The following is a 24,719-nucleotide window of genomic DNA, read 5'->3' on the forward strand; positions in this document are numbered from 1 at the left end:
TGTCACTGTGATTATTATTGTTATGTTATTAGTTTGCTTCTGTGAGGACGTGAGTCAAACGTGGACAGACGTGTCTGACTCGACTGTAAAACCAAATGTTCTTCTTAGAGTGAAGCTCCTGTTCATTCACGATCTCTGGCGCCAAATGTGCGTCATTGACGCTATGAGCCAATCAAAAAACGGCATGGATCTACTGTATTTTTCCATTTAGAAAGTGATTAAACTCACTCTATGTCGATGTGAAATGAATTTGAATTAATTTTCTGAAAGCGCGAGCTTTTAAAGACGAGTTCCAAACAGGAAAGGTCAAAGTGGAGTCCAGCGCGCGCACGATTAAAAGCAGACAGGAAGTGTGTGAATACACTTCCGGTCTGCCTTTTCTTCAAAGAAACATGTTTTGAAACATTGACGCTAAACGACGTTTTTTCCAGAGAAAAACACGACGTAAACAAACAGCAGCGCAACATGAACTACGTACCGGGGACCGCGAGTCTCATCGACGACATCGACAGTAAGAAACCGAGCTTTATTATCATCGTTTTACACGAATCTAAAGTGTCACCGTGTGACACGAGCTGCTACATGCCTCTGTATTTACATGTTTATGTATATATATGTTTGTTTGTGTGTGTGTGTGTTTGTGTGTGCGCGTGCAGAGAAACACCTGGTGCTGCTCAGAGACGGCAGAACTTTGATCGGTTTCCTCAGAAGCATCGATCAGTTTGGTACAAACCTTTCACTTATTCACAACACTTACATTCACGTGACTTATATCACCTCAAGTCTTTGTTTCTATCACATTGTCTTCTTCTTCTTCATCTTCTTCTTCCACAGCCAATTTAGTTTTCCATCAGACAGTGGAGCGGATCCACGTGGGGAAGAAGTTTGGTGACATTCCCAGAGGAATATTCATCGTGAGAGGAGAGAACGTGGTCCTGCTGGGAGAGATCGTGAGTGGGAAAATTCAAATCAATCACTTTCTATTATATTCTGCCTAGATACGCCACAGTTGCATAGTGGACAGACAGGCGACAGGTCAGTGGACAGACAGGTCAGTGGTAAGATGTCTGGACCTTGGTCGTCCTTTCTAGAAGACTTTTGATTAGGGATGGAACTCAGTCTGGTATTGGATTAAATATCAAAAGATAAAATCTGATTAATTTCAAGAATTAAATAATCGCACGCTTCACTGTAAATGTGTAAATAATAATCTGCAAAAGCATTTTAGCTGAGTCATGTTTGGGCTGTTTATTTCTTCTGTTTGAGAGAACAGGATTTGTGACACCGTTGGAGAATTCTGTCTTTGGAAATGACTCTGCACAAATTCATACGTTCATAAATGCTCTAAAATGAAATGACTCGGCACAAAGGTGTTAACAGCTTCATACGTTCATAAATGCTCTAAAACGTCTGTATCAGAGGGTTAATATTGGTATCTGTAGATACTCACGTTTGACACACAAAAGTGGTGTAGTCCTGTCCCTGGTTGTGATGTCATGAAGAGGGGTGGTCAGCTGAGGCCCTCCAGTGGTCGGCCGGCTGAGGCCCTCCAGTGGTCGGCCGGCTGAGGCCCTCCAGTGGTCGGCCGGCTGAGGCCCTCCAGTGAGCACTTTGACGCACAGACACAGTCGTTTTGCGTGTTGTTTATGTATATTAATAGATCGATATTCTTCTGACTCGTCTCTAAATTGGACTTAATATAAAAATATATAGAATATTTTGTGAATTTGTCTCTCTGGTCTTTGTCTCTGAAGGACGTGGACAAACCGTGCGACACTGTCCTGCAGCAAGTGTCCATTGAAGAGATTCTGGAGGAGCAGCGATTACAGCAACAAGCCAAACAGGAGACAGAGAAAGTCAAAATGCAGGTCCTGAAGGACCGAGGCCTCTCCATCCCCAAAGCCGATAATCTGGACGAATACTGACGTCACCGACGTTTTCCTCGGGACTCCTAATTTTATTTGATGTTTTACGTGTTCACGGCTGCATCATGTCGAGCCTCTTTACTGTAACAATTTAATTTGAGTCGGAAGAAGAATCGGGGAAAAGTGATCTCGGTTTCGCAGCAAAGCGATAAAATCATGTGATGATTATTTTTGGCAACTTAGCAATTATTTCACAGCAGCACTTTGTACTCATGATGTGGATGTTTTTTTATTTGTGGATGAGCTTTTGACAGAATGACATGCTGTGTTCATTAAAGAGCTTACTTTTTCTTTATGGACGAGCTGCTTGGAAAAATGGTGTCCTCACATTATTATATTTATATATTTATATTTATATTATTATATACAGGGCTCATGTTAATTATCCTTCCAACGTGATTCAACGTATGTTTTCTTGTTTCCTGAAAGAAAAAACTGATTATTATAATAAAATAACAGCATTATTTATGTTAAACTTTAACAAAACCAGAGCTGGACTTGGTTCTGTTGTGTAGTTTAACCACAGGTGAGAAGAGAAAACAAGTACATTATACACACACACACACACAGGAGCATTAACAACTCTAGATTTGCCATTTGTTCATCGTGTAGACGTTTGACCACCAGAGGGCGACCTCTTCTGTGCAGTTTGTGTCAGAAGTCATTTTTAAATCATCATAAGAGTCAATAATGAGGAAAATAACTAGAAACTTTGTTTCCACCTGTGGATAAAGGTAAAGAAACCGAGACATCTGGTTTTCTTCTGCTGATACATCATTTGTGTCTCTGTGTGTCTCACCATCTCTGTCTCTCACTGTGTTTGTGTGTCTCTGTGTCTCAAGCTCTTGACGCAGCTGTGACACAGAGGCTCCGCCCATTTTGACTACGCACCAACCAGGGAGGAGGAGGGGACGCTGGGGCGCGCTCTCACCCTCTGTCTCTCTCTCTCTCCCTGTCTCTCTGCACTTAGTCAACCCCTGCTGCTGCTGCTGCTGCTGTACCGTAAAGCTGGTGACTGAGGTGCGTCTGCCCTCTCCGCCCTCTCCTCCCTCTCCGCCCTCTCCTCCGCTGTACCGCTTGTCTGTACCGCGGTGTGGAGCCGGTTCCCCGGTTGTTGTCACCCGTCGGTGCCTTCAGCTCGATGATCGTGTGCGTCGTGGAGACATTACGCATGGAAAGGTTCTGGGGGGACTGGAGTAGAAATGCAGCGCCGCACTTCCAACCCACAACAAGAACCATGTCCAGCTCACGATGCAAGCAGATCCACGACCAGATCCACGACCAGATCCATGACCAGATCCATGACGTCCTCTGTTATCTGGTACGACTTTGATAGGAGTGAAATTTACTCAGAGTGAAGAAGAAGAAGAAGAAGAAGAAGAAGAAGAACACTGACAGACGCTGGTCTCACTGCAGATCCTCATCTACCTTAAACCTCTGCATTTTGATCTGCTTTGCTTTTAGTTTTTCTGATGGAGCTGGAGAATATAGTAGCTAACACTGTACTGCTGAAGGCGCGAGAGGGTGAGTGCACGCACACACACACACACACACTATACAAGTGAACATACTGTATATATAAGTTCAAACACATAAAGCAGACAAGTGAGACTTACTGAGTGAGTCCATGTAGGTCTGGTCTGGTCTGGTCTGACTGTGGTTACAGTCTGTGCTCAATATGCAGAAAATACAAGGTGCAAGTTATGGTGATGATGGGCTGCTGTAGTCAGGCTTTAAGGCTGTAGTCAGGCTGTTGTGAGACTGTAGTTAGGCTGTAGGTAGATGCTGTAGTGAGGCTGTAGTCATGATGTAGTGAGACTGTCGTCAGGCTGTAGTGAAACTGTAGGTAGAGACTGTAGTCAGGCTGTTGTGAGTCTGTAGTGAGACTGTAGTCTGGCTGTAGTCAGGCTGTTGTAAGGGTTTAGTCAGGCTGGTGTGAGGCTGTAGTCTGGCTGTAGTGAGGCTGTAGTCAGGCTGTTGTGAAGCTGTAGTCAGGCTGTATTGAGACTGTAGTCAGGCTGGTGTGAGGCCGTAGTCAGGCTGTAGTGAGACTGTAGTCTGGCTGTAGTCAGGCTGTTGTGAAGCTGTAGTCAGGCTGTATTGAGACTGTAGTCTGGCTGTTGTGAGGCTGTAGTCTGGCTGTAGTGAGACTGTAGTGAGGCTGTAGTCAGGCTGTTGTAAGGGTTTAGTCAGGCTGTTGTAAGGGTTTAGTCAGGCTGTAGTCACACTGTAGTGAGACTGTAGTCTGGCTGTAGTGAGGCTGTTGTAAGGGTTTAGTCAGGCTGTAGTCACGCTGTAGTGAGACTGTAGTCTGGCTGTAGTCAGGCTGTTGTAAGGGTTTAGTCAGACTGTAGTCAGGCTGGTGTGAGGCTGTAGTCAGGCTGTAGTAAGGGTTTAGTCAGGCTGTAGTCAGGCTGTTGTAAGGGTTTAGTCAGGCTGTAGTCAGGCTGTAGTGAGACTGTAGTCTGGCTGTAGTCAGGCTGTTGTAAGGGTTAAGTCAGACTGTAGTCAGGCTGGTGTGAGGCTGTAGTGAGGCTGTAGTCAGGCTGTAGAAAGGGTTTAGTCAGGCTGTAGTCAGGCTGTTGTAAGGGTTTAGTGAGGCTGTAGTCAGGCTGTTGTAAGGGTTTAGTCAGGCTGTTGTAAGGGTTTAGTCAGGCTGTAGTCAGGCTGCAGACACTTCACTCTCTTTAGCAGCTAAACCACACACATGCAACACAAACACAGCAGCAACACTAACACTGGACGTCTCCTGGCTTGTTTGATTCTCACTGTGACAGCTCTCATGCATTTTCCCACATTTGAAGCGGTTGTGTGTGTGTGTGGGAGTGGAGTGGGGGGGGGGGGGGGGGGCTGCCTCCCACATCCGCTTTCACTGTCTGCAAATGAATGCACTCTTTCGCAACATTTGACATGCAGAGACACACACACACTGAGGCAGGGATGAGGGGATGCACCAGTGTGTGTGTGTGAGGCCTGCTGCTGAGAGAAACACTGTGACAAGGCCAGATGATGCAGCCTAACATAAGGAGGTGTATCTGTATCGTGTCATAAATAGGTGTTGTTGTGCAGAGGACAGGAGGAAGAAGGCCTGCAGGTAAACATCATGCAATCTGACTCCATGATTGTCTCGTATGAATGGAAGTCAGTCGCTGTGACTTAAAGAGCCACTTCAATTTCACTTTTAAGGTTTGTCCGCAGTCAAAGTGAAATTCTAACCGTCATTACTGTCGTACATGTGTTACTCAGGAGGGGAAGGGATTACTAAATCACCACATTTCCTCCTCTAACTGCAGCAATGCTCAGTGATTTTCTTTCCTCATAGTAGAAGATCTCAAACTTCAACATGACATCAGCACACAGTGAACCGTATTCAAGACAAATGCTCTTGAGTTGTGGAACACGCCTCCTGACCTGTCACCTTTACATTTCCAGTGCTGCAGTTTTGCAGTGAGTCAAGCGCTCAGCCGCCCCCGCGTGTGCACATGCAGCATGTGGTTTCATGAGGTTTCATGGGGCGCCAAACAGCAGCAGAGTTACAGACGCGAGAGCAGCACCTGCCATTTATCTCCTGACGACTTGCAGAGTGCACGGAAGAGGACACAGAGTGTTTGGTGGGAATTAATGGCATAATAAAGCGAAACAGGAAGCGGACGTGCTCTCCGAACCCCAGAGTCGGCCTGGATGTTTGTGCCGCGATGGGCAGGGCTCGGATGAGAATTAAGCTTCATTAATGAATGTGTTAATGACCCGTGACAGACTGTCTGTGTCCCAGCTGCTCCATCAGCGCTCGTCCCTGTCCTGTGGCTGTGAGCGGGAGGGAAAAAGGCCTCGTACGGCTGAAACACCGCTCTCTCAGCAGCTTGACCAATGGACCGTCAAACGCAGCCATGTGAGACGGATTCAAAAGTTCACATTTGTTTGTGGCGTGCACACTGAACTGTCACCGGCTGTTGTGAGGGTGTTGCTGCTCGTATCCTTAGATACATCCCTGTGTCTCTGCTGCTGGTGTAACTGACCGCGTCGACGGTGCAGACACACGGGGATCATCTTAGGTCACATACCAGCAACAGTGGGAGTATGTGAATAGAGCAAATGAAGAGTGTTTATTCCTGTTTGTTTATGCGAGTGCGTCCCGAGCCCCGGCCGCACTGAGAGGCACATCTCTTCTGTCCAAATACTCCCAGAGCAGCACAAACCAGCGTACACTGCAGGCCACACACACACACACCTCTCAGTTATCAGTGAAGCGACGTGAGTGCGGTCAAAGTGTGGAAATAAAAAGCCACGAGCAGCAACAGCCTTTATTCGACCGCGTGTGAGCGGCTTTTGCAGCTGACGTCATGTGAACGACCTCAGAGATGGTTAAAACTGCGGGGAACTACACTGAAACCTGTGGATGGGATGGGATTATGAAAGAGGATTGAACCAAACAAACAAACGGACACACAGCCGTGAGATTACACGTCAAACAGCAGTCAGATGCGGCTCATAAGCTCGTTAATCTAATTGATCTTTACGTAACAAAGTGAGTGGGCCGCGGCCGTCCGCGGAGCCGCCCTCCGGTCTCTGTGGGAGATACGAAACAGCCAGATCTCCAGCGTTGGTCATCTGAGTATCATCTGACAGCGACAGCACTGTTGTGTTAACCATGTGAGAGCGGTGTGAAGCTTTTATACTGCAGATTTATGAGCGGGGAGAGGGGCTGAATTCTTTTGTATAAATGTAACATGAACTCTGCTGCTCTGTGTGTGTGTGTGTGTGTGTGTGTGTGTGTGTGTGTGTGTGTCCATTCACAAGTCTTTGCTGGCAGCGGTAGAAGATTCCGAGCCTCGTGCGTGAACGTCATTGGCTGTCGAGGTGAATGAGAGTAAAGGGGGGAAAGAGCACGGCGGCGTTCCGATGCCTCTGCTGAACTGAATTCCACTCTGCCGCCCGCTGGCTCTCCAGCTGGGCCCGGCGTGTTTCTTGGACACGGCCGTTGCATAAGAACGTTTTCCAAATAGCTGAGTTGAGGTTGCGACGGGAACATAAAACCGTTGCTTTTCAGTCACAATTTATCGACGTGTTTACAGCCCGTAGAGCTCCATGTATGTGTCACATGACTCGGTTTGTTTACAGTGCGCCGCGGTGGCAGCAGAAGCTTATAATGGCTTCGCGGGTGCTTTTCACCAGTATGGAAACTGTCCATGATCCTCATGTGGAAACACTGCAGCAAAAGTACGTAAAATAGATGAGACATTAATGTAGTTGAGTGATTATGACACTTGTGAGTGAATAACAGCAGTGATCCAACTCTCTTGCCTCTTGGGATTTGGGGCTGAACGATTTTGAATAAATAGCTAATTGCGATTATTTTGACGGGAAATGCGATTGCGACATCAGAGGGAATGGTCATTTTACATCATTATTCTTGTTTTCATTAAAGAAAGGATTCATTTGTGATATTTGTGCAGCTCTGTGAGAAACGAAGATGTTCTCTTCTGTCTGTGGAATAAGATGTGTAAAAATAATATAATATATATTATTATATATATTATATATATATATATTATATATATAATTAATCTAAAATGATATTTTGACACACATTTTGGCTTGAACAAATAGTGCGTCTCCTGCGATACTGTACTGTACTGCGATTTTGATGAAATTTCAATTCATTGTTCCGCCCTGCCTCAAAAGTTCTCACGTTGCCTTGAGTCACAGTATAGCTGTACTCGTGATAAAATAAGAAATTGAATGATTTGGAATAAAAAAGTCATTGGGAGAATCGTGACACTGTCACTGTGCGAGTTTTCTGCATCAGGCCCTGATCAGATCGTGTTGTGTTCCAAAACAACCCTGACATTTGTCTTCTGCCCCAGTACAACCTTCCGGAGGTTTGTCATTACAGGTCAGCTGACTCGTCGATACGAGACGCTGTGTACGGAACAAGATGAGCAGAGATAACGTTGTGAGATATTTGTCTGTACGGACGACTTGTGTGGGCTTGAGCCGAGCTGCTGCTGCTGCTGCTGCTGCTGCTGCGGGGGGGGGGGGCTGAGGCCTGAGGGCTGAGGGCTGATAGCTGCCATCACGTGTCTCAGTCCACAGCGAGTCTTGGCAGGCCCGGGCGGCTGTCGTCGTCATAACCGAGCAACCGAGTAACCTGTGCAATTCTGCAACCTCAACTATCAAACACACGGGCCTTTGTTGCGCTGTGCGCTCCTCCTCCTCCTACTGTCACATAATAGCGATGGAAAATTTACTCCAGTCACTTTGTCTCGGCTGTCGCACACACACACATTTTCTCTGCGACTCCCACACAAACAAAAACACTTGCATGGAGCGCTCCTCCCCCAGGACCCTTACCCTGAAAGGACGGAGCCATGACATAATAACGCTGCTCACTTGGACTGTGGAGAGACGGCAGAGTGAAATACTCGCCTGTTGTTCTGCTCCCGAGCCGGTGAATGAATGGATTGCCGTTAAATTTGTGCTTCCCACAGGAAACGAATCGCGGGTGACGTCGCTGGGGTTTTATCTCACACAGCCATCAACTTTATCTGATTTTTGCGGTCGGCAGAAGTCGGCAGCGTCGCACACCGCTCACACAAACACACTGCAAAGACTCTTTATTTCCAATTTCCAGTCAAAATGTCTCATGACATTTAATATGAGACAAAATCACCTAAAGAGTGAGGTAAAGGAGCGTCTTGAATCTCTTTGTTAAGTCTTGAAAACGTCTTGTTTTGAGTCACAGCTCAGACGAAACAGTGTTATTTGTAAAAGACGAATGGTCTGGTTTCAGGACGTAGAGACAACAAATCTGCCTTATTGACATTTTTCTTAAGCTGCCTAACACGAGTCAGGAACGCCAACTTCAAATGACCAGTTTCTTATCTAATTTCAAGCAGGTGTTGGACTTAAATCTAGACCAGTGTCACAATTATAGAACTAAAAATGAGTTAAATACACTTGAAACAAAAAAAGATGCTATTTTTCACGGGAAAATCCTATTTTTGAGCATCACAAGCAAAATCACAATACCAGTAAAATATAGCTTTTCCCAGCTAATTTCAACATCACTCTTATCTTGTCAGGATTAAATATAAATGTCTTATTTCAAGAAATCTTACCAAGAGAATTTTCACAGATTTTTGAATGAATAATTTTTTTCCAGTGTGCACATTTATATTCACATATAAAATATCGGCTATTGTGCCTAAATAAACGAGTGTGTCATAGAGTGGATCGTAAGATAAAACTGCAGTTGTTTTCACAACTCAAGGACTGGAATTGGTCATTAAAAGTAAATTGATCTTCTTGTAGATGTTTTTGTGTTTTAATCAAAGTGATTTTGGACATTTTGTGTACATACAAGATCAGAGATGAGGGTTGAATGCTTTTCTAATTCTTCAGCATCACGAGCTTGAGAAGAAGAGGAAGAAGGAGCAGAGAAGCCCGGCTCTGCGTGGCCAGAACACCACAAGGCTCGCTGTGTTTTGAGTAGGAGTGTGACTCATTTTTTCTTGAGTGGAAAAATTCAGCTCTCTGGCTCTTACTATCTCTATTGTTATTGCTGCTTCTACCCACATACGCAGTGCACGTAACAAGCTCACGCCTGCTCTTTGGGGGTTGTCGAGTGGGATTCTGGGAAATATAGACGTTGATTAGAAGCCGACGAGAGAAAAATGTACATTTTAACAACTCCGGGAATGCAGCGATGACATCTGCGTTCCTCGTGTGATGCACACAGGTGATTACTCATGCAGCACCGTGCTGTGTCTTGATGGACTTCCTGCTCTGTATAATGGAACGTTCAATGAATATTTCATGTGCTTTCACGTAAGAATAATCAATATTGTAACTTTCCCGAGCTTCCTGTCCTGTAACGACGCCGATGCTCGACACTCGTGTCATTCACGTCCATGCAAATGTGCCGACGCATGCAAAACATGGGCAGTTACCCGAGGCTGGGTCATGACTCTGAGGCTGAGATCTCCTAAATGTGTTCACAGTGCATTTATGAAGGATTTATGAAGTATAATATAGCAAAAACACAATTTCTGTGCTACAATTCACAAGCTAAAACAGCAGCTTGTTGTTATTACAGAGACAAAAGAGCACGGAGCGTCCAACAGGACAGTCAGCGCTGGACCAAACATGACAAAGACTGTGTTTGTGTGTTCACTGATATGAGAAGCAACTGGAGAACACGCTTCAGAGGATTAAGAAAGCTTGAGAAGGGCAACGCTATCACTTCCGGGATGGCTGTGTGTGTGTGTGTGTTCAGTATTATCTGTCCACATGTGTCCCATCAGTCTTGTTGTCACTGCGAGCACTTTCCTGTGTGTTTGCTCTCAGACACAGAGCAGATAAACTCATCCCTCATAGTGATTTCAGATGACTTTGCCATAATGTTCCGCTCTATGAAAACATTTATGGAGGTGAACAAACACACTAACAGCGCGTCAGGGCGTAGGAGTGTCCTATTATGGCCGGCTTTGTGTGGACTATGCTCCTCCGTCCTCCTGGATCTTTATGGATGAACAAACACCATGTATTACCCAGCATGCCCCGTGCAGTGTGTGGTGCTTTGATTGGACGAGCGTGGTGGTGGTTATATAATTTCAGTCTATTGAATGCCCCCCCCCCACCCCCCCCCCACACACACACACACACATTCCATATTTCAGATATTTATGGAACAGGAAATTTGTGGCACCTGATTCTTCCCAGGCAGGAAATGTAACCTGACTTCTGCTGCTTTTGTCACATTTTTGTCTTTGCATGCAACTTTTCACACACACACACACACACACACAGTGTCTTCCTACACACACACAACAACTGTCACAGCTCACCAGTGCTGAGGTCATGGACCGGTTTGACCACCTCACTTTGTATTAACACATCGCTCCTGCCCTTGGGCTGCGTTCTATTTATAGCCGCAATGATTACAAGGACATTAAGACGGGGGAATCGTCGCACTTGTGTCGGCTCGCCTCTTGAGGCTTGGTGCAAACGTAGCTGCAGGCAACATGTTTCACTCCAGAATGGGGAAGTCAACCGAAACTAGTTTCACGTGATACAGATACTGTATATACTGTGTTTGTATATATATATATATATATATATATATATATGCATATATGTATATATGTACGTATATATACATATATATATATATATACACAGTATATACATATGTATATATATATATATACATATGTATGTATATATACACACACATATATATGTGTATATATATATATATATATATACGTAGATATATACATACATATATATGTATATATAGTACATAATTAGATCTGGGTGTGATTGTCAGTGCCACACACACACACACACACACACAGAGCTGATAAGATCTGCCTTTTATTGTCTATGACTGATTTTAAATTTATGACCCCCCCCACAACACACACACACACACACATTAAGTGGTTTAACATGTGACCCCCCCCCCCCCCCCCCTGAAACTGAAAGAATAGCCCAGTGTTGCCAGATAAAAGCCGCAGATGTTTGCTGTGAGCGTGTTGGCAGATCATTATTGTGATAAAGTTATTAACTATAATGACAAAAAGAAAGAAAGCGAGAGAGAGAGAGAAGGAAAAGACCTCGTTGACTGTGGTAATAAAGCAGCCGGACAGAGAGACGGACATGACATGACATCATGGTGGAACAGGGCAACAAAGAGTGTCTTCCTGCTATAGTCCTCGTCCTCTGCTCGGGGCTGGGCAGTGTTTCCCTTCCCTTCCTGTGGCACACACACACACACACACACAACACTGCACTGGTAAAAAAGGCCACTCCAAAAATAAGCACAAAATAAAATGAATACAAGATATTTATTGCTTGTAATAAGCAAAAAATATCTGCCAATGGAAAATGGGAAAATTCTCTTGGTAAGATTTCTTGAAATAAGCCTAACAAGATAAGGGTGCTGTTGAAATTAGCTGGGAAAACTCATGTTTAGCTATATATATATATATTTGACTAGTATTGTGATGTTCTGTGTCCCATAATAAGCTTGTGATGCTCAAAAATAGTATTTTCCCCCCAAAAGTAGCATCTTTTTTCCTTTCAAGTGTATTTAACTCGTTTTTGTTCTATAATTGTGACATTGGTCTAGATTTTAAGTCCAACACCTGCTTGTAATTAGATACGAAACTGGCATTTTGAAGTTAGCGTTCCTGACTCGTATTAAGCGGTGTAAGAAAAATAGCCACACTGTACTGTGAGTACTGTGATATTCAAGTTGCACTGTCTGAAAACAAGCTCCTTTATCTCACTTAAATCTTACTCTTTAGGTGATTGGGTCTTATATTAAGTTTGATGAGATATTTTGATTAGAAATGAGAAAAATATACTTTTTTGCAGTGAAAGTAAACCTGAAACTACAATAACTGACACGTTATTTGCATGTAGAGACAAAAGTGGAGGACAATGCCTTTAGGCGTGAGGCCGTAAAGATGGCTCTTGAGTTCACGGTCAATAATAATAAACCTTGTTTTGTTTTGTGCTGTTGGCTGCATTTGCCTGCATTTGCCTGCATTTTCCTATTTGTAAAATACTATTTAAAAAAAAGTACCTTGATGTAAGCCTATTCATTTGCAAGCAGCTCCTGTGTCTTTGTTTAAATGTCATCAAAAGAAGTTCTCTGCAGGACCTTGTGATTAAGGAAAAGGATGTGCCAATGCACACTTGTCTTCCTTGTGGAATAATGTGCTTGTTTTCCACGGGACATAAAAACCCAGGCCTTCACCTGCAGATCTCACACTAAGGGTTGAGCAGCTGGACACTGTGGGAGAGAAGGAAGTGGGATATTTGTGAGAACAAAGGCGTTTGTATAAAGTGTGGTGGTGTTTGTGCCTCACAGACCACCACGGTGTGACTCAACAGCGAGGCCCACATTTAACACATCAGACAGAGGAGGTGATGTGAGAATGAGTTGGATAATCAGAAAGAAACGGTCTGTTGTTTGTGAAGGATGTGGATTTTTTTTGTTGCAGGAAGATGAGCGTGAATCGTCAAAGAAATCAAAGAAAGTCTTTCTCACATTTTGCACAGTGTAGGTGTAGAGAAGAGCACACTCACACATTCACAGCACTGCTCTCTGCCCATGCTCTCACATCACATACTGCGGAAAATGTCTTTGCATACAGTCAATATCAGGACGGGGTTTCAGGCTGGTTGTCCACGTAGACCTGTAGACACCTGGAGTGACCGTGTCACTCACTGTGTGTCTGCGTCTGTGTGAAAAACAGCTACAGACCTGTTAGTGGCTCAGGTTCTGTTGCACGTCAACACTCTGAACATCAGCTTGGCTGGTTGGTACTGGTCTGCAGGAGTGGCCGCGGGTCTGCAGGAGAGGCTGCGGGTCTGCAGGACTGGCTGCGGGCCTGCAGGAGGCTGCGGGTCTGCAGGAGTGGCCACGGGTCTGCAGGAGAGGCTGCGGGCCTGCAGGAGGCTGCGGGTCTGCAGGAGTGGCCACGGGTCTGCAGGAGAGGCTGCGGGTCTGCAGGACTGGCCGCAGGTCTGCAGGAGTGGCCACAGGTCTGCAGGACTGGCCATTGATCTGCAGGACTGATTACGGGTCTGCAGGAGTGCCCACAGTTCTTCAGGACTGGCCATGGGTCTGCAGGACTGGCCATTGGTCTGCAGGACTGATTACGGGTCTGCAGGAGTGCTCACAGTTCTGCAGGACTGGCCATGGGTCTGCAGGAGTGCCCACAGTTCTGCAGGACTGGCCGTGGGTCTGCAGGTCTGGCTGCGGGTCTGCAGGACTGACTACGGGTCTGCAGGCCGGCTCAGTTAGACATGAGCAGAGAGAGGTGACAGAGGACACACAGTGTGCACTAACACACACACACACAGATGTTGAGGAGGTGTTTGGTCAGGCGGACGTCGTTCCCTCTCTGACCTTATTTTTGCTTTCATGGTGTCAGCGCGATGAAGCAGAAACACAAACAGAGGGCGGCGACCGCACAGGGAACACGGAACACATGAGAGCGTCAGCTTCCTGTGTGCAGCGTTCACGGTGGGCTTCAGATTTCCTCTCGTGTGTGAGCGACGACCAGGATTGTTTCACAGAGACAGAAACAGAAGAGCATGATATTTACCAGCATATTCTTACTTTATGTACAGCCCAGGTTTTTAAACAGGAACCCAGTGTCAGTGTCAGCCGGGTTGTGCTGAAAAAAGGTTTGAACATAATAATGGAAACAAAGCAGCCTAAATGGGTTATTATCTACTTTTGTGAACTAACACCTTAAAGACGTTAGAGATGTCAAATACAAATACGTTGGGACTCAAACGGGAAAGGATTGGTTGCACCTCGATGGGTCACCCTGTGGAGACGGACAACAGCGTATGCATAATATTTGCATGTTTGTGGGAGTGGCTGTGTGTATTTGTGTAAGGACGCAACACGCCACTGCACTTCCTCTCTGTTCCTTCCTGGAATAAATCTGAAATGAGTTTGTTACAGTTGGACAAATTAAATAGGATGACGTGGGAACGAGTGACTATTTTCATCTCCCCCACACACACACACACACACACAGTGAAGAATAAAAGGTTTTATTAACCACGATAAATCCGCTGTATTTGGCTCGTTAGTAGAACACCATATCTTTTTTATCTCCAAGTCGACTTCTGAATGAAAAATAATAATACATTTAAATGGCTTTGAAACCATATTTTGGGATTGATTTGTTTAATTAATACAGGGATTAATAAAGTCGTCTGTCTGTCTGTCTAAACCCATGAAGCTGTATGATTGTGACCTTTTTTGACCCTGAAACAAAGATGGGTTGATGGGCCTGAAGGAGGTCATGACCTCTGTCACTAGTATGATGATGATGATGATGAGGATGAAGATGCAGAGAAAAGAAGGAACTCCATTATTTCTCTGCATTGTGTAGAAGTTGAATTCCTGGGTGGAGCTGCTGTTTATTACAATTATTTGACATGACGTTGACCCCTGGCAGGAAAGCCAGGCCATGTGGTGGGCGCTTTCATCCACACATGACGTACGGCGGCTTTAAAGCGCTTTCATTTTTTAGCCTGCTGAGCCTCGTGGGGAATGACCTTCTTTGTTCACTGTGTGCTGCTGTGGTTCGGTCATGATTTTAATAAAAGGGATTAAAATAGGCGACCACACAGCGGAGGGCCCTCGGCGTAACTGAACATATGAACTGTTTTCAGGGAACAACTGGTGCTTCCGATAAGGAAGTGGGTCTGTTTATGGCGTGTTGGGTGAGGAGCAGGTGCCACAAGTTAACAACCCTCCTGGGGAGATTTTGACTTGATGTATTAATACATTCATCCTTTGTGTTTAGCCCGTGGTGACATGTACACTCCTGTTCTGTGGTGACGAGGCTCCAGAAGGGACCCTGTAAACCAGAGTTTACCCAAAAACGGGGGGAGGGAGTAAAATTGTTTTAATTTAGCAGAAGAAGTTGGTAACTGTCATGTTGTAATAGCAGAGCTCATGCTAATGGAAGTAACTCGTAAGTTTAGACGTTTAAACGTCAGTTTTGATCTTTTAAAATATGAACATTGAAGCTTGTGTTAGTTTTTTTGGTTCGTTTTTTTAAGACAACAGTAAGTTTTCCTTTATTTCCAACGCCTCCATGATAAGGCACGTCACCGCCTAACATCAGGTGACCGTTCTGAGGACGGCAGAAGACACACGCTGAAACTGTTGTCTAAAAAAAACCCGACTTAATGATCTTTCACAATGTACTCAACTGTGGAACTGAATCTTAAAGCAACATAAACATAAACGGAACATAATTAGTGTGTTTTTCAGCAGTTACAATGGAATAAATGCTGTATACACACCCGTGCTCCCTCAGTCACCGACTAACTGTGTGAATTTAAGAGGAGGTTTAAAAATGAAGCAGCGATTCCACAGGATTGATGGGGAAAGTGTTGCAGTGTGACGTCGTCGTAGCCTCTCTCACATTCCCGGATCATCACTTAAAGATGTCCGCTCGTCTTTGCTTCTTCCGCTCACAGCCTCTAAATGTTCCCCTCACATTAGACAAGAAGCTCTCAGACTATCCCCACTGAACACAAGGATTTAAAGGACTCACTTATGTATGTATATATATACACATACATATATATATGTATGTGTATATATATATATACACACACATATATATATATATATATATGACACTAAGAAAATAAACACAGTGGATGGAAAACGAATTACACACACGGAGACTCTGAGGCCACACACACACCTGCTGAGTGAATCTTAATCACCATCATCGTCTTAATTCCATTCTTTCATTATTCCATTTTCACCGTTCTGCCTCCTGTTTTGTCTTTGTCTCCTTAGGTGGAGGAGGAAAGCGCAAAGGGAGGAGCAAAAAATGGAAGGAGATCCTTCGCTTCCCTCACATAAGCCAGTGCACTGAGCTGGGAAACAGCATCGGTACGAGTGTCTGTGCTCGTCGTCCACTCACGAGTGTTTTTGATCACGTGTCACATGTGGTTTCTCTTCTTCTTTTGTTTGCAGAGAGAGATTATGTTTGTATCTGCGAGAAACAGCCCATCGGGAGACTTCTCTTCCGTCTTTACTGTGAGACCAAATCTAATCTGCAGCGGTGCATCCAGCTACTGGACGCAATGGTACACACACACACACACACGCACAGCCACGCCCACATCAACAGTTACTGTCCAATCACACTTCACATGTTGCATTAGCCAGTGTTTGTAATGTAATGTATAAAATGAGTTTTAAATGTCATGTAACAACACTGAGCAACAGTAGCTCACAGTAACAGGTCAGTGTCTGCGTCGTGTCGAGGAGTGACATCACCTGTGTGACAGGAATTCTGGGAGAAAGTCACAAAAACAGGTCTGGACTTTCCCCTCAGAGTTTGTCATTCACGTATAATATGAATGCAGAGGGAGTTTTGTCACATTCACAGCAGCAGGAGGGCGTCACTGGGCCCTGGCATGAGCAGGACACAGGACACAGGACGCAGGACACTGTTTGTGTCTCTTCATGTTCATGTTTGTCCTGCTGTGTCACACAGACTCTCTTGGACATGGACAAATGAGAACGCTGGCAGGAAAAGATATGGAATATATCAGATGAGACCTTTGTGGACATTTCGGACAATTAAAGGGAAATGTCTGGACTTCAGACTGAGCACACACACACACACACACACACACACACACATCCATCTTCTTCAGTGCACTCACTTTGATTAAGACACATGGCCTGAATCCAACCTGCTGCTGGGTCAAGAGCAGACAATTACACCGAGTAGTGATTATTCAACCACCCAGACCACACCCCCATCCACCTCCACCCAGACCACACCCCCATCCACCTCCACCCAGACCACACCTACACCTCCACCCAGCTTGTTGTTTCCCCCCAGTTTCTCTCTCTGTGAGCGTCTAGACAGAAAACCTCACACAGGACATATTTTAGTCTTCATCTATGCCTAGAATTTATTTGTGGTCATGTGACAGGAGAGAAAGGACGGCATTGTTTCCCACCCCGCCCCCCCTCTAATCCCAACACATATATATATATATACACGTATATATACATATATATATACATATACATATATATATACATACATATATGTATGTATGTATATACCTCAGAACTTGGGGCTTTGTTCTGAGAAGCAGTCCAGTCCTGTGTCAGGGACACTGTGGACGCTGTGGACACTGTGGACGCTGTGGACGCTGTGGCTTTTTAAAGCCTGTTTTTCCTTCAGCTCTGGGTTTATGTGAGTGTGTATTGTATGGACACATGAGAGTGTGTGTGTGTGTGTGTTTTGTAGTGGAAAGCCGGTGACACTGGCATGACACAGTGTGACACAGTATGACACTCCAGGACCTCATGGAATCCCGCCGTGTTTACTGTGCGGTTGCCAGGCAACACAGGACCATGTTGAGAAATGGCCACCGCTGGGTCAGTGTGCTTGGGTGCCATGTTTCCTCCCCTTTCCTTCCCTTCCCTTTCCTCTCCTTCCTCCCTTTCCTCCTCCTTGTGAAAAGTTCTGTACTGGCTACAAAATCCCTCACAGCACCGTGTAACACTGTTGCTTGTGCAGGATGTTCAGTGAGTGTTTGTGTGTCACAGCTTCATATGTTCACACACTGAGCCAAGAGTAGCACATGTTTCTGTGAGAGTGACACACTGTGTGTGTGTGTGTGTGTACGTTCTGTTGACTGTCATTCATCTTAACTTACATCCTTCACTTGAATCTTTCAATTTCCTGTTGTTTATAGCTGTGTCATGATGGGTTTTATGAATATGTAATAATAATAATAATAGTAGATAAAGGATCAAATGTCATTTAACTGCATGTTACACGTTTGTCTGGTTTCTGCTGCTCATGTTTATTCTGTGTATTTTCAATCTTTTCTACAAACACAACAACACAATCTGGAGCCTGGTGTTTGACGGACAAACATGCTTATTGACTCAATGATGCTGATGAGATTAACTGTGACGGATCATCTTGAAGGTTAATGACACTGGAGTTCTTTTGTGTTTCAGGAAGACTACGAGGTGACACCTAATGAAAAAAGAAAAAGCCGAGGGGACCAGATCATTAAGACCTTTCTCTCCAAACAAGTAGGTTTCATTCATACTGTGTATGTGTTGTTTCATCATTAACCCGTGACGATGGTGATTTACAGCATGCAGTTTGACTGATGTGTGCTTTATGAATGTTTCTCTTTGGTTTGACGCGTGTGTAATAAAAAGTAATGTATTTGTGTGATTTCTGTGCGTATGTCACTGTTGACGTGTGTCGATGACGTAGTCGCCTCAGCGGGTCGACATCGCCGAGGTTTTTGCAGACGAGTGCAGAGAAAACCTGCAGCTCAGTCCATGTAAGGAGATCTTCAGCAACTGCTTCAAGTGAGTTCCCTCTCTTCATCCCCCTCTCACCTGCTCAACACTCGCCTGTCTGCTCAACACTCACCTGTCTCCTCAACACTCACCTGTCTGCTCAACACTCACCTGTCTCCTCAACACTCACCTGTCTCCTCAACACTCCCCTGCCCCTACACTGTGTTTCTGAGCAGGGCCGTCCATGACTACCTGAGTGAGGGTCCATTCAAAGACTTCCAGAACTCCATGTACTTTGACCGACTCCTGCAGTGGAAGATACTCGAGAGGTGGGACGAAACGTTTCTTTTGTATTTTACATTCTATTCTACAGCACTACACTGTGTTCGACCAGTTCCAGCTATTTCCCGTTATACTTTTTAAAGTCCTGATACTTATGACAATGCGATGCTGATGTGCCAAAAGATGAAGTATCTCCTTGTTTGTGAACCTATTCTAAAGTACAATTCCACAAAATGCTCCACGGCCCTCATTTTAACAACTCTCCTCTTCTAAAACAACAGGTTAGAATATTACAACTATTCTCGTAAATTTATGACTTTATTCTTGTAAATTTACGACTTTAATCTTGTAAATTTACGACTTTAATCTTGTAAATTTATGACTATATTCTTGTAAATCTACAACTATATTCTCGTAAATTTACAACTTTCATCTTGTAAATTTACAACTATATTGTCGTAAATTTGCAACTTCATTCTCATAAATTTACGAATTTATTCTCGTAAATTTATGACTTTAATCTTGTTTAATTTACAACTATATTCTTGTAAATTTACAACTTTAATCCTGTAAATTTACAACTATATTGTTGTAAATTTACAACTATATTGTTGTAAATTTAAGACTATATTCTCATAAATTTGCAACTTTATTCTCGTAAATTTATGCCTTTATCTTGTAAATGTACAACTATGTTCTTGTCAATTTCTGACTTTATTCTTGTAAATTTGCAACTTTATTCTTGTAAATTTACAGCTTTAATCTTGTAAATGTACGACTTTATTCTTGTAAATTTCCGACTTTAATCTCATAAATTTATAACTATATTCTTGTAAATTTGCGACTATTCTAGTAAATTTACGACTTTATTCTTGTAAATGTACAACTATATTCTTGTCAATTTACGACTTTATTCTTGTAAATTTACAACTTTAATCTTGTAAATGTACGACTTTATTCTCGTAAATTAAGACTTAGAATTAAGGCCCTAATCCTCCGTCGTAGCTATATCATCATATTAGCAGCATTTTAGTCTGCGAGTGGTGATTTGAAGCAGTGCCAGTTCAGCAGCAGTCCAAACGGACGTGGTTTTTACGGTGTGAAGCGGAAACAAGGAAGAATGACTTCATCCACATAAACAGAAAGTGAAAGACTGGAGAGAGGCAAGAAAGAGAATTTTCATCCTGTTTAGTATTTGAAGGCCATTGTAGTTCTATGAGGAGTGTGTGTCTGCGTTACGTTGTACAGTCACAGTATTTTAAAAGGGAAATGTGTATGAAAATAAAATGGGTGTGGTGACAGAGCTCACAGCAGTGTTTGAGTGTGTTGGTTCTGCACTTGATGGCCTTTCGCTTCTCCCTGAGGGGAGGGAGCTCCATCTCACTAATAAACTCTAATGACTAATAAATGTTATTATGTTTCCATTTTCTGCTAAGTGTACGAGTGTGTACGCGTACATATAAATACATAACGCATCTATAATGTATACACGTGTATGTTAAATGTTTTTCTTAAGATAAGTAAGTAAGTAGAAGTAAATAGAAATGATGGAGAACGTTCCTCCTCAGGCAGAAGCGACAGAGAACCAACAGACCATAAACTGCTGTGAACTCTATTACCCCACACCCCCTTTTTGCATGATAAAATAATATAATATAACACAAAAGAGCCACTGACCTCTTCACAAAAGTGTGGCGCCTCGAAGAGGAAGCACATCATGCAAAGTGCATGTAAAAGCTCGTTAGAAGGAAACAGCAGCCTCTCATAAAGGGAAAGTGCGTCCAAGAGGCCGCGCCCTGTACAGGAAACAGACTCGGGATGATATTGAGTTCTGCAGATAATATCTCTGTCATGATCAATATTATATGAGCGTCTATTAATGGGTTTTTGCTGTGTCTGTGTTCCGTCAGGCAACCGATCACTAAGGACACGTTCAGGCAGTACCGCGTCCTGGGGAAGGGGGGATTCGGAGAGGTAAGAGACGCGCGTTGTTGTCGGTCACTCGTCGACGTAAGTTTGTAAGCGCTGCGGATTGAATTAGAGTCGTCGCCGTCGTTGTTGTTCCCTCTCAGGTGTGCGCCTGTCAGGTCAGAGCCACGGGGAAGATGTACGCCTGCAAGAAGCTGGAGAAGAAGCGGATCAAGAAGAGGAAAGGAGAGTCCATGGCACTGAACGAGAAGCAGATCTTAGAGAAAGTCAACAGTAGATTTGTGGTGAGTAAAACGAAAGGGTCGCGCACGCTTTCACCGCGCTGCTGTCTGACCGTGTGTTCATGTCGTCCTCCAGGTGAGTTTAGCGTACGCATATGAGACCAAAGACGCTCTGTGTCTGGTGCTGACCATCATGAACGGCGGAGACCTCAAGTTTCACATTTACAACATGGGAACTCCGGGCTTTGACAAAGACAGGGTCCAGTTTTATGCTGCTCAGATCTGCTGTGGGCTGGAGCACCTGCACAGGGCATGTATTGTCTACAGGTAGCACTGCGTACTGTATGTATGCATATGTCTTATAATATGTTATTTTCTGTATTATGTTTCCACAGCGACTGTTTCTGCTTTCTTTAACGTGTTCTTTTAATGTTTTTAGGGATCTGAAACCAGAGAATATCCTCTTGGACGACAATGGTGAGTTTTGAATGCTTGAATGGCAGCGAGTAGCAGTAGCCACTAAACTTTGAATAAATATGTCAAACTCATCACTGTTACAGGACACATCCGTATCTCTGATCTGGGGCTGGCCATCAAAGTGCCTGAAGGAGAGCCGATCAGAGGCCGGGTGGGCACTGTGGGTTACATGGGTAAGAGACGCAGCCGCCAATGATTCATTTACCTTTATTTTTATTTTGTTTTCACCTTCAAACAATAACCTCGTTTGCTCTTCAGCTCCAGAGGTGATAAACAATGAGAAATACGGCATGAGTCCGGACTGGTGGGGGCTGGGCTGCCTCGTGTACGAGATGACCGCCGGGCGATCTCCCTTCCGCGCCCGCAAAGAGCGTGTGAAGCGGGAGGAGGTGGAGAGGAGGGTGCAGGAGGAGGAGGAGGAGTACAGCGACAAGTTCACAGAGGACACCAAGGCCATCTGTAGAATGGTGAGACTTAAAGGCCAAGATGTGGAATGAATGGATGAATCGTGTTCATGAAAATGAAATGAATGACGCGTGCTTCTGCTCGACCAGCTGCTGACCAAAGACCCCAAGCAGAGGCTGGGGTGTCAGGCCGACGGAGCGGCCTGTGCCAAGGTCCACCCCTTCTTCAAAAACATCAACTTCAAGAGGCTGGAGGCTGGAATGGTGGAGCCTCCCTTTGTGCCTGATGTGAGTAAAACTTTACACACCCCACTGATAAAAATCTAGAGTCAGGAACTTGTCAAAGAACTCGTCTTGTGTTCTTCTCTTTGGTCGCGGTCCTTGTCCTCTCCCAGCCTCGGGCCGTGTACTGTAAGGACGTTCTGGACATAGAGCAGTTCTCCACAGTCAAGGGAGTGAATTTGGACCAAACTGACAATGACTTCTACTCCAAATTTGCCACAGGCAGTGTTTCCATCCCATGGCAGAACGAGGTAAGTGTGAGTGTGTGTGTGTGTGTGCACTTAATAAGACTTGTTTAAACGCTGGGTGCAGTTTGTGTAACTGCTGGAAGCTCTTATTTACCGCTCTCCTCTCCTCTCCTCTAGATGATAGAGACTGAATGTTTCCGAGATTTGAATGTGTTTGGACCTCAGGGGTCGAGACCACCAGACCTTGACTGGAATCAGCCTCCGGAGCCGCCCCGGCGCAGCCTGTTGGACAGGATCTTTAGGAGGCATGTAAGTATGAAAACACAGTCTGCTCCCACAGAGGAGTCACAGATTCACTCGTAGCAACCTCTCTCTTGTTCTTGTTCTTGTTCTTGTTGTCTCTGTGGCAGCACCCCGAGGTGCCGATCTCCCACAGCCGCGTGCAGTCTTCCAGTGTGAACTCGGTGGACTCCATGACCAACTCTGCCCCCTAGTGGCACAATGGCAGTGAGGGAGCCACGCACACAAAGGGAAGAAGGAGCTCCGAGGGGGCTTCCCTGCTGCTGATTGGTCCACCTCCGAGGGTCCGGAGCAGCAGCTGGAGACAGCCTGTCTAAAAGCCTAAATGGCGACCGGGCCCCGAGACCCCGGGCATTAGTAATGGAATGGTCAACGTCGCAGAGACGTTTAGAAATATTTGGACAAAACTAAAGTCACCCTCAGGATTGTTGGACTGTAGAACAGAGCCACGGGGAAAGATAGAAAACAAGCTAATATTCAGGGGATCCACTGTATAATAAAGACCACCACAGGGAATAGAAAACGGGGTCTTAGTGAATTTTTTTGTGTTTTCTTTTCTCTCCACTCATTGCCAGTGCTTTACTCTGTCGTCCCAGTATCTGTCCGTCATCTCTGTAAGCTGCACCTGCGCGGCGTCACGTACACGTCACACCCTCACTCACTCTTACCTCTCGTACCTCAGATCACTCCGTAAACATTCACGACGCGTCGCACCTCCGCAACCTCCACACGTGATGTACTTTAGGGCCAAAGACTGCAGTTTAGTTCTGACTCCCTGGTGTTTGAAGGTTTCTCGCTGTCGATCCACTTCCTGTCCTCTCTCTAAATATGAGCCTGCGCACATATCATTTTGCTTAAAGCACACACACACACACACACACACACACACACACACAGAATAGTGAGAATAGTGCTGTGTTTTCATTGCATGGACGCGTGTCAGCTCTGGACGGCTGCTGTATCCCTTTGGCTTCTTCATACCTCATTCCACTGTTGTTAGGATTATAAACGTCTTTCTCGGTTTGACATTTTGTGACGTTTGAGGGGCGAATGATTCTCCTGCACAGAGACAGTGGAGTGGAGAGGAACACGTGCACTCAGCCTCACTTAACTATTTGCACAATTTCAAATCATGTCATGCTGTGACGATGTTACCTCTGCTTTTTAAGACACGTTGTTGTATTGATCTTCTCGCGTGCTTGTTCTTTTCTATCTTAAGTGTTCTTGCTGTCAAGTGTACGGGAATGTTTCTCCTCACAGCTCTAAAGGGTCTTCCTCCTCCTTTTTGTTTTTAACTGCATTGAAAGAAGACAGATTTTAAACTCGATTCTGTCCCGATGTTATTTATTTGGTCCAGTTCATTGACATCAGAGCAGCAGAGGAAAGAAGACACCAGGGATCCAAACAGAGTTCAGTCTCTTCTTCCACTTCCATTTCCCTCAGCTGAGTTACTGAAAGCTGCTCCGTGCATCAATCACAATCCCATCAACCTTTTTTTATTTTTACAGTCTCATGCAAGCTTGGTTTTTCTGCGTGTTTACTTGTAGAGAAAAATGATCTGAATCAGACTGAAGTGCCTCCTTGTTAGCATGATCTCACAGACGATGTCCACACACAAACACAGACGGGGACAGCTTGGAGGTGAAGGAGGTCAAAGATGAAACGAGGGACTTCTTCCTTCTTATTGTGATGTACAAAAGTGCTGAGTGCATGTGAAAGCCAAACCCACTGTGTTCTTCAAGTCCCAATAAACTCTGTGCTGTAGTTTGACTCTGTTCACAGTTCGTGTGTCTCTCTTTGTCCATGTGACCGCGGGACATGTCCCTCTTCACCACTACATTACATGTACGTTGTCA

The 24,719-nt window shown here is 44.7% G+C and overlaps 2 protein-coding genes across 2 annotated transcripts; both read left to right on the top strand.

Moving 5' to 3' along the window:
- The first annotated feature begins 179 nt into the window (after nucleotides 1-179).
- lsm1 (LSM1, U6 small nuclear RNA associated) lies at nucleotides 180-1,938 on the top strand. The gene is made up of 4 exons (XM_058636090.1): nucleotides 180-511; nucleotides 657-725; nucleotides 835-950; nucleotides 1,755-1,938. The coding sequence occupies exons 1-4, from the start codon at nucleotides 466-468 to the stop codon at nucleotides 1,923-1,925; spliced, it is 402 nt and encodes a 133-aa protein (XP_058492073.1). The 5' UTR covers nucleotides 180-465; the 3' UTR covers nucleotides 1,926-1,938.
- Nucleotides 1,939-2,873: 935 nt separating this feature from the next.
- On the top strand, nucleotides 2,874-24,633 carry grk5l (G protein-coupled receptor kinase 5 like). The gene is made up of 16 exons (XM_058635868.1): nucleotides 2,874-3,449; nucleotides 16,285-16,380; nucleotides 16,465-16,577; nucleotides 18,484-18,561; nucleotides 18,752-18,849; nucleotides 19,017-19,109; nucleotides 20,973-21,036; nucleotides 21,135-21,275; nucleotides 21,349-21,539; nucleotides 21,652-21,689; nucleotides 21,773-21,862; nucleotides 21,948-22,156; nucleotides 22,244-22,381; nucleotides 22,489-22,626; nucleotides 22,741-22,872; nucleotides 22,974-24,633. The coding sequence occupies exons 1-16, from the start codon at nucleotides 3,398-3,400 to the stop codon at nucleotides 23,055-23,057; spliced, it is 1,755 nt and encodes a 584-aa protein (XP_058491851.1). The 5' UTR covers nucleotides 2,874-3,397; the 3' UTR covers nucleotides 23,058-24,633.
- The last annotated feature ends 86 nt before the right edge of the window (nucleotides 24,634-24,719 follow it).

Source organism: Solea solea, chromosome 8 (genome assembly GCF_958295425.1).
Source record: "Solea solea chromosome 8, fSolSol10.1, whole genome shotgun sequence".
NCBI classification, from domain to species: domain Eukaryota; kingdom Metazoa; phylum Chordata; class Actinopteri; order Pleuronectiformes; family Soleidae; genus Solea; species Solea solea.

Bases quoted from the DNA above. Each gene is read 5' to 3' on its own strand.
- lsm1 (XM_058636090.1), top strand. From the start codon at position 466: ATGAACTACGTACCGGGGACCGCGAGTCTCATCGACGACATCGACA. The intron at 726-834 runs GTACAAACCTTT...CTTCTTCCACAG, and splicing joins CAGAAGCATCGATCAGTTTG to CCAATTTAGTTTTCCATCAG. The intron at 951-1,754 runs GTGAGTGGGAAA...TTGTCTCTGAAG, and splicing joins TGGTCCTGCTGGGAGAGATC to GACGTGGACAAACCGTGCGA.
- grk5l (XM_058635868.1), top strand. From the start codon at position 3,398: ATGGAGCTGGAGAATATAGTAGCTAACACTGTACTGCTGAAGGCGCGA. The intron at 3,450-16,284 runs GTGAGTGCACGC...TTGTCTCCTTAG, and splicing joins ACTGCTGAAGGCGCGAGAGG to GTGGAGGAGGAAAGCGCAAA. The intron at 21,863-21,947 runs GTAAGAGACGCA...TTTGCTCTTCAG, and splicing joins GGGCACTGTGGGTTACATGG to CTCCAGAGGTGATAAACAAT.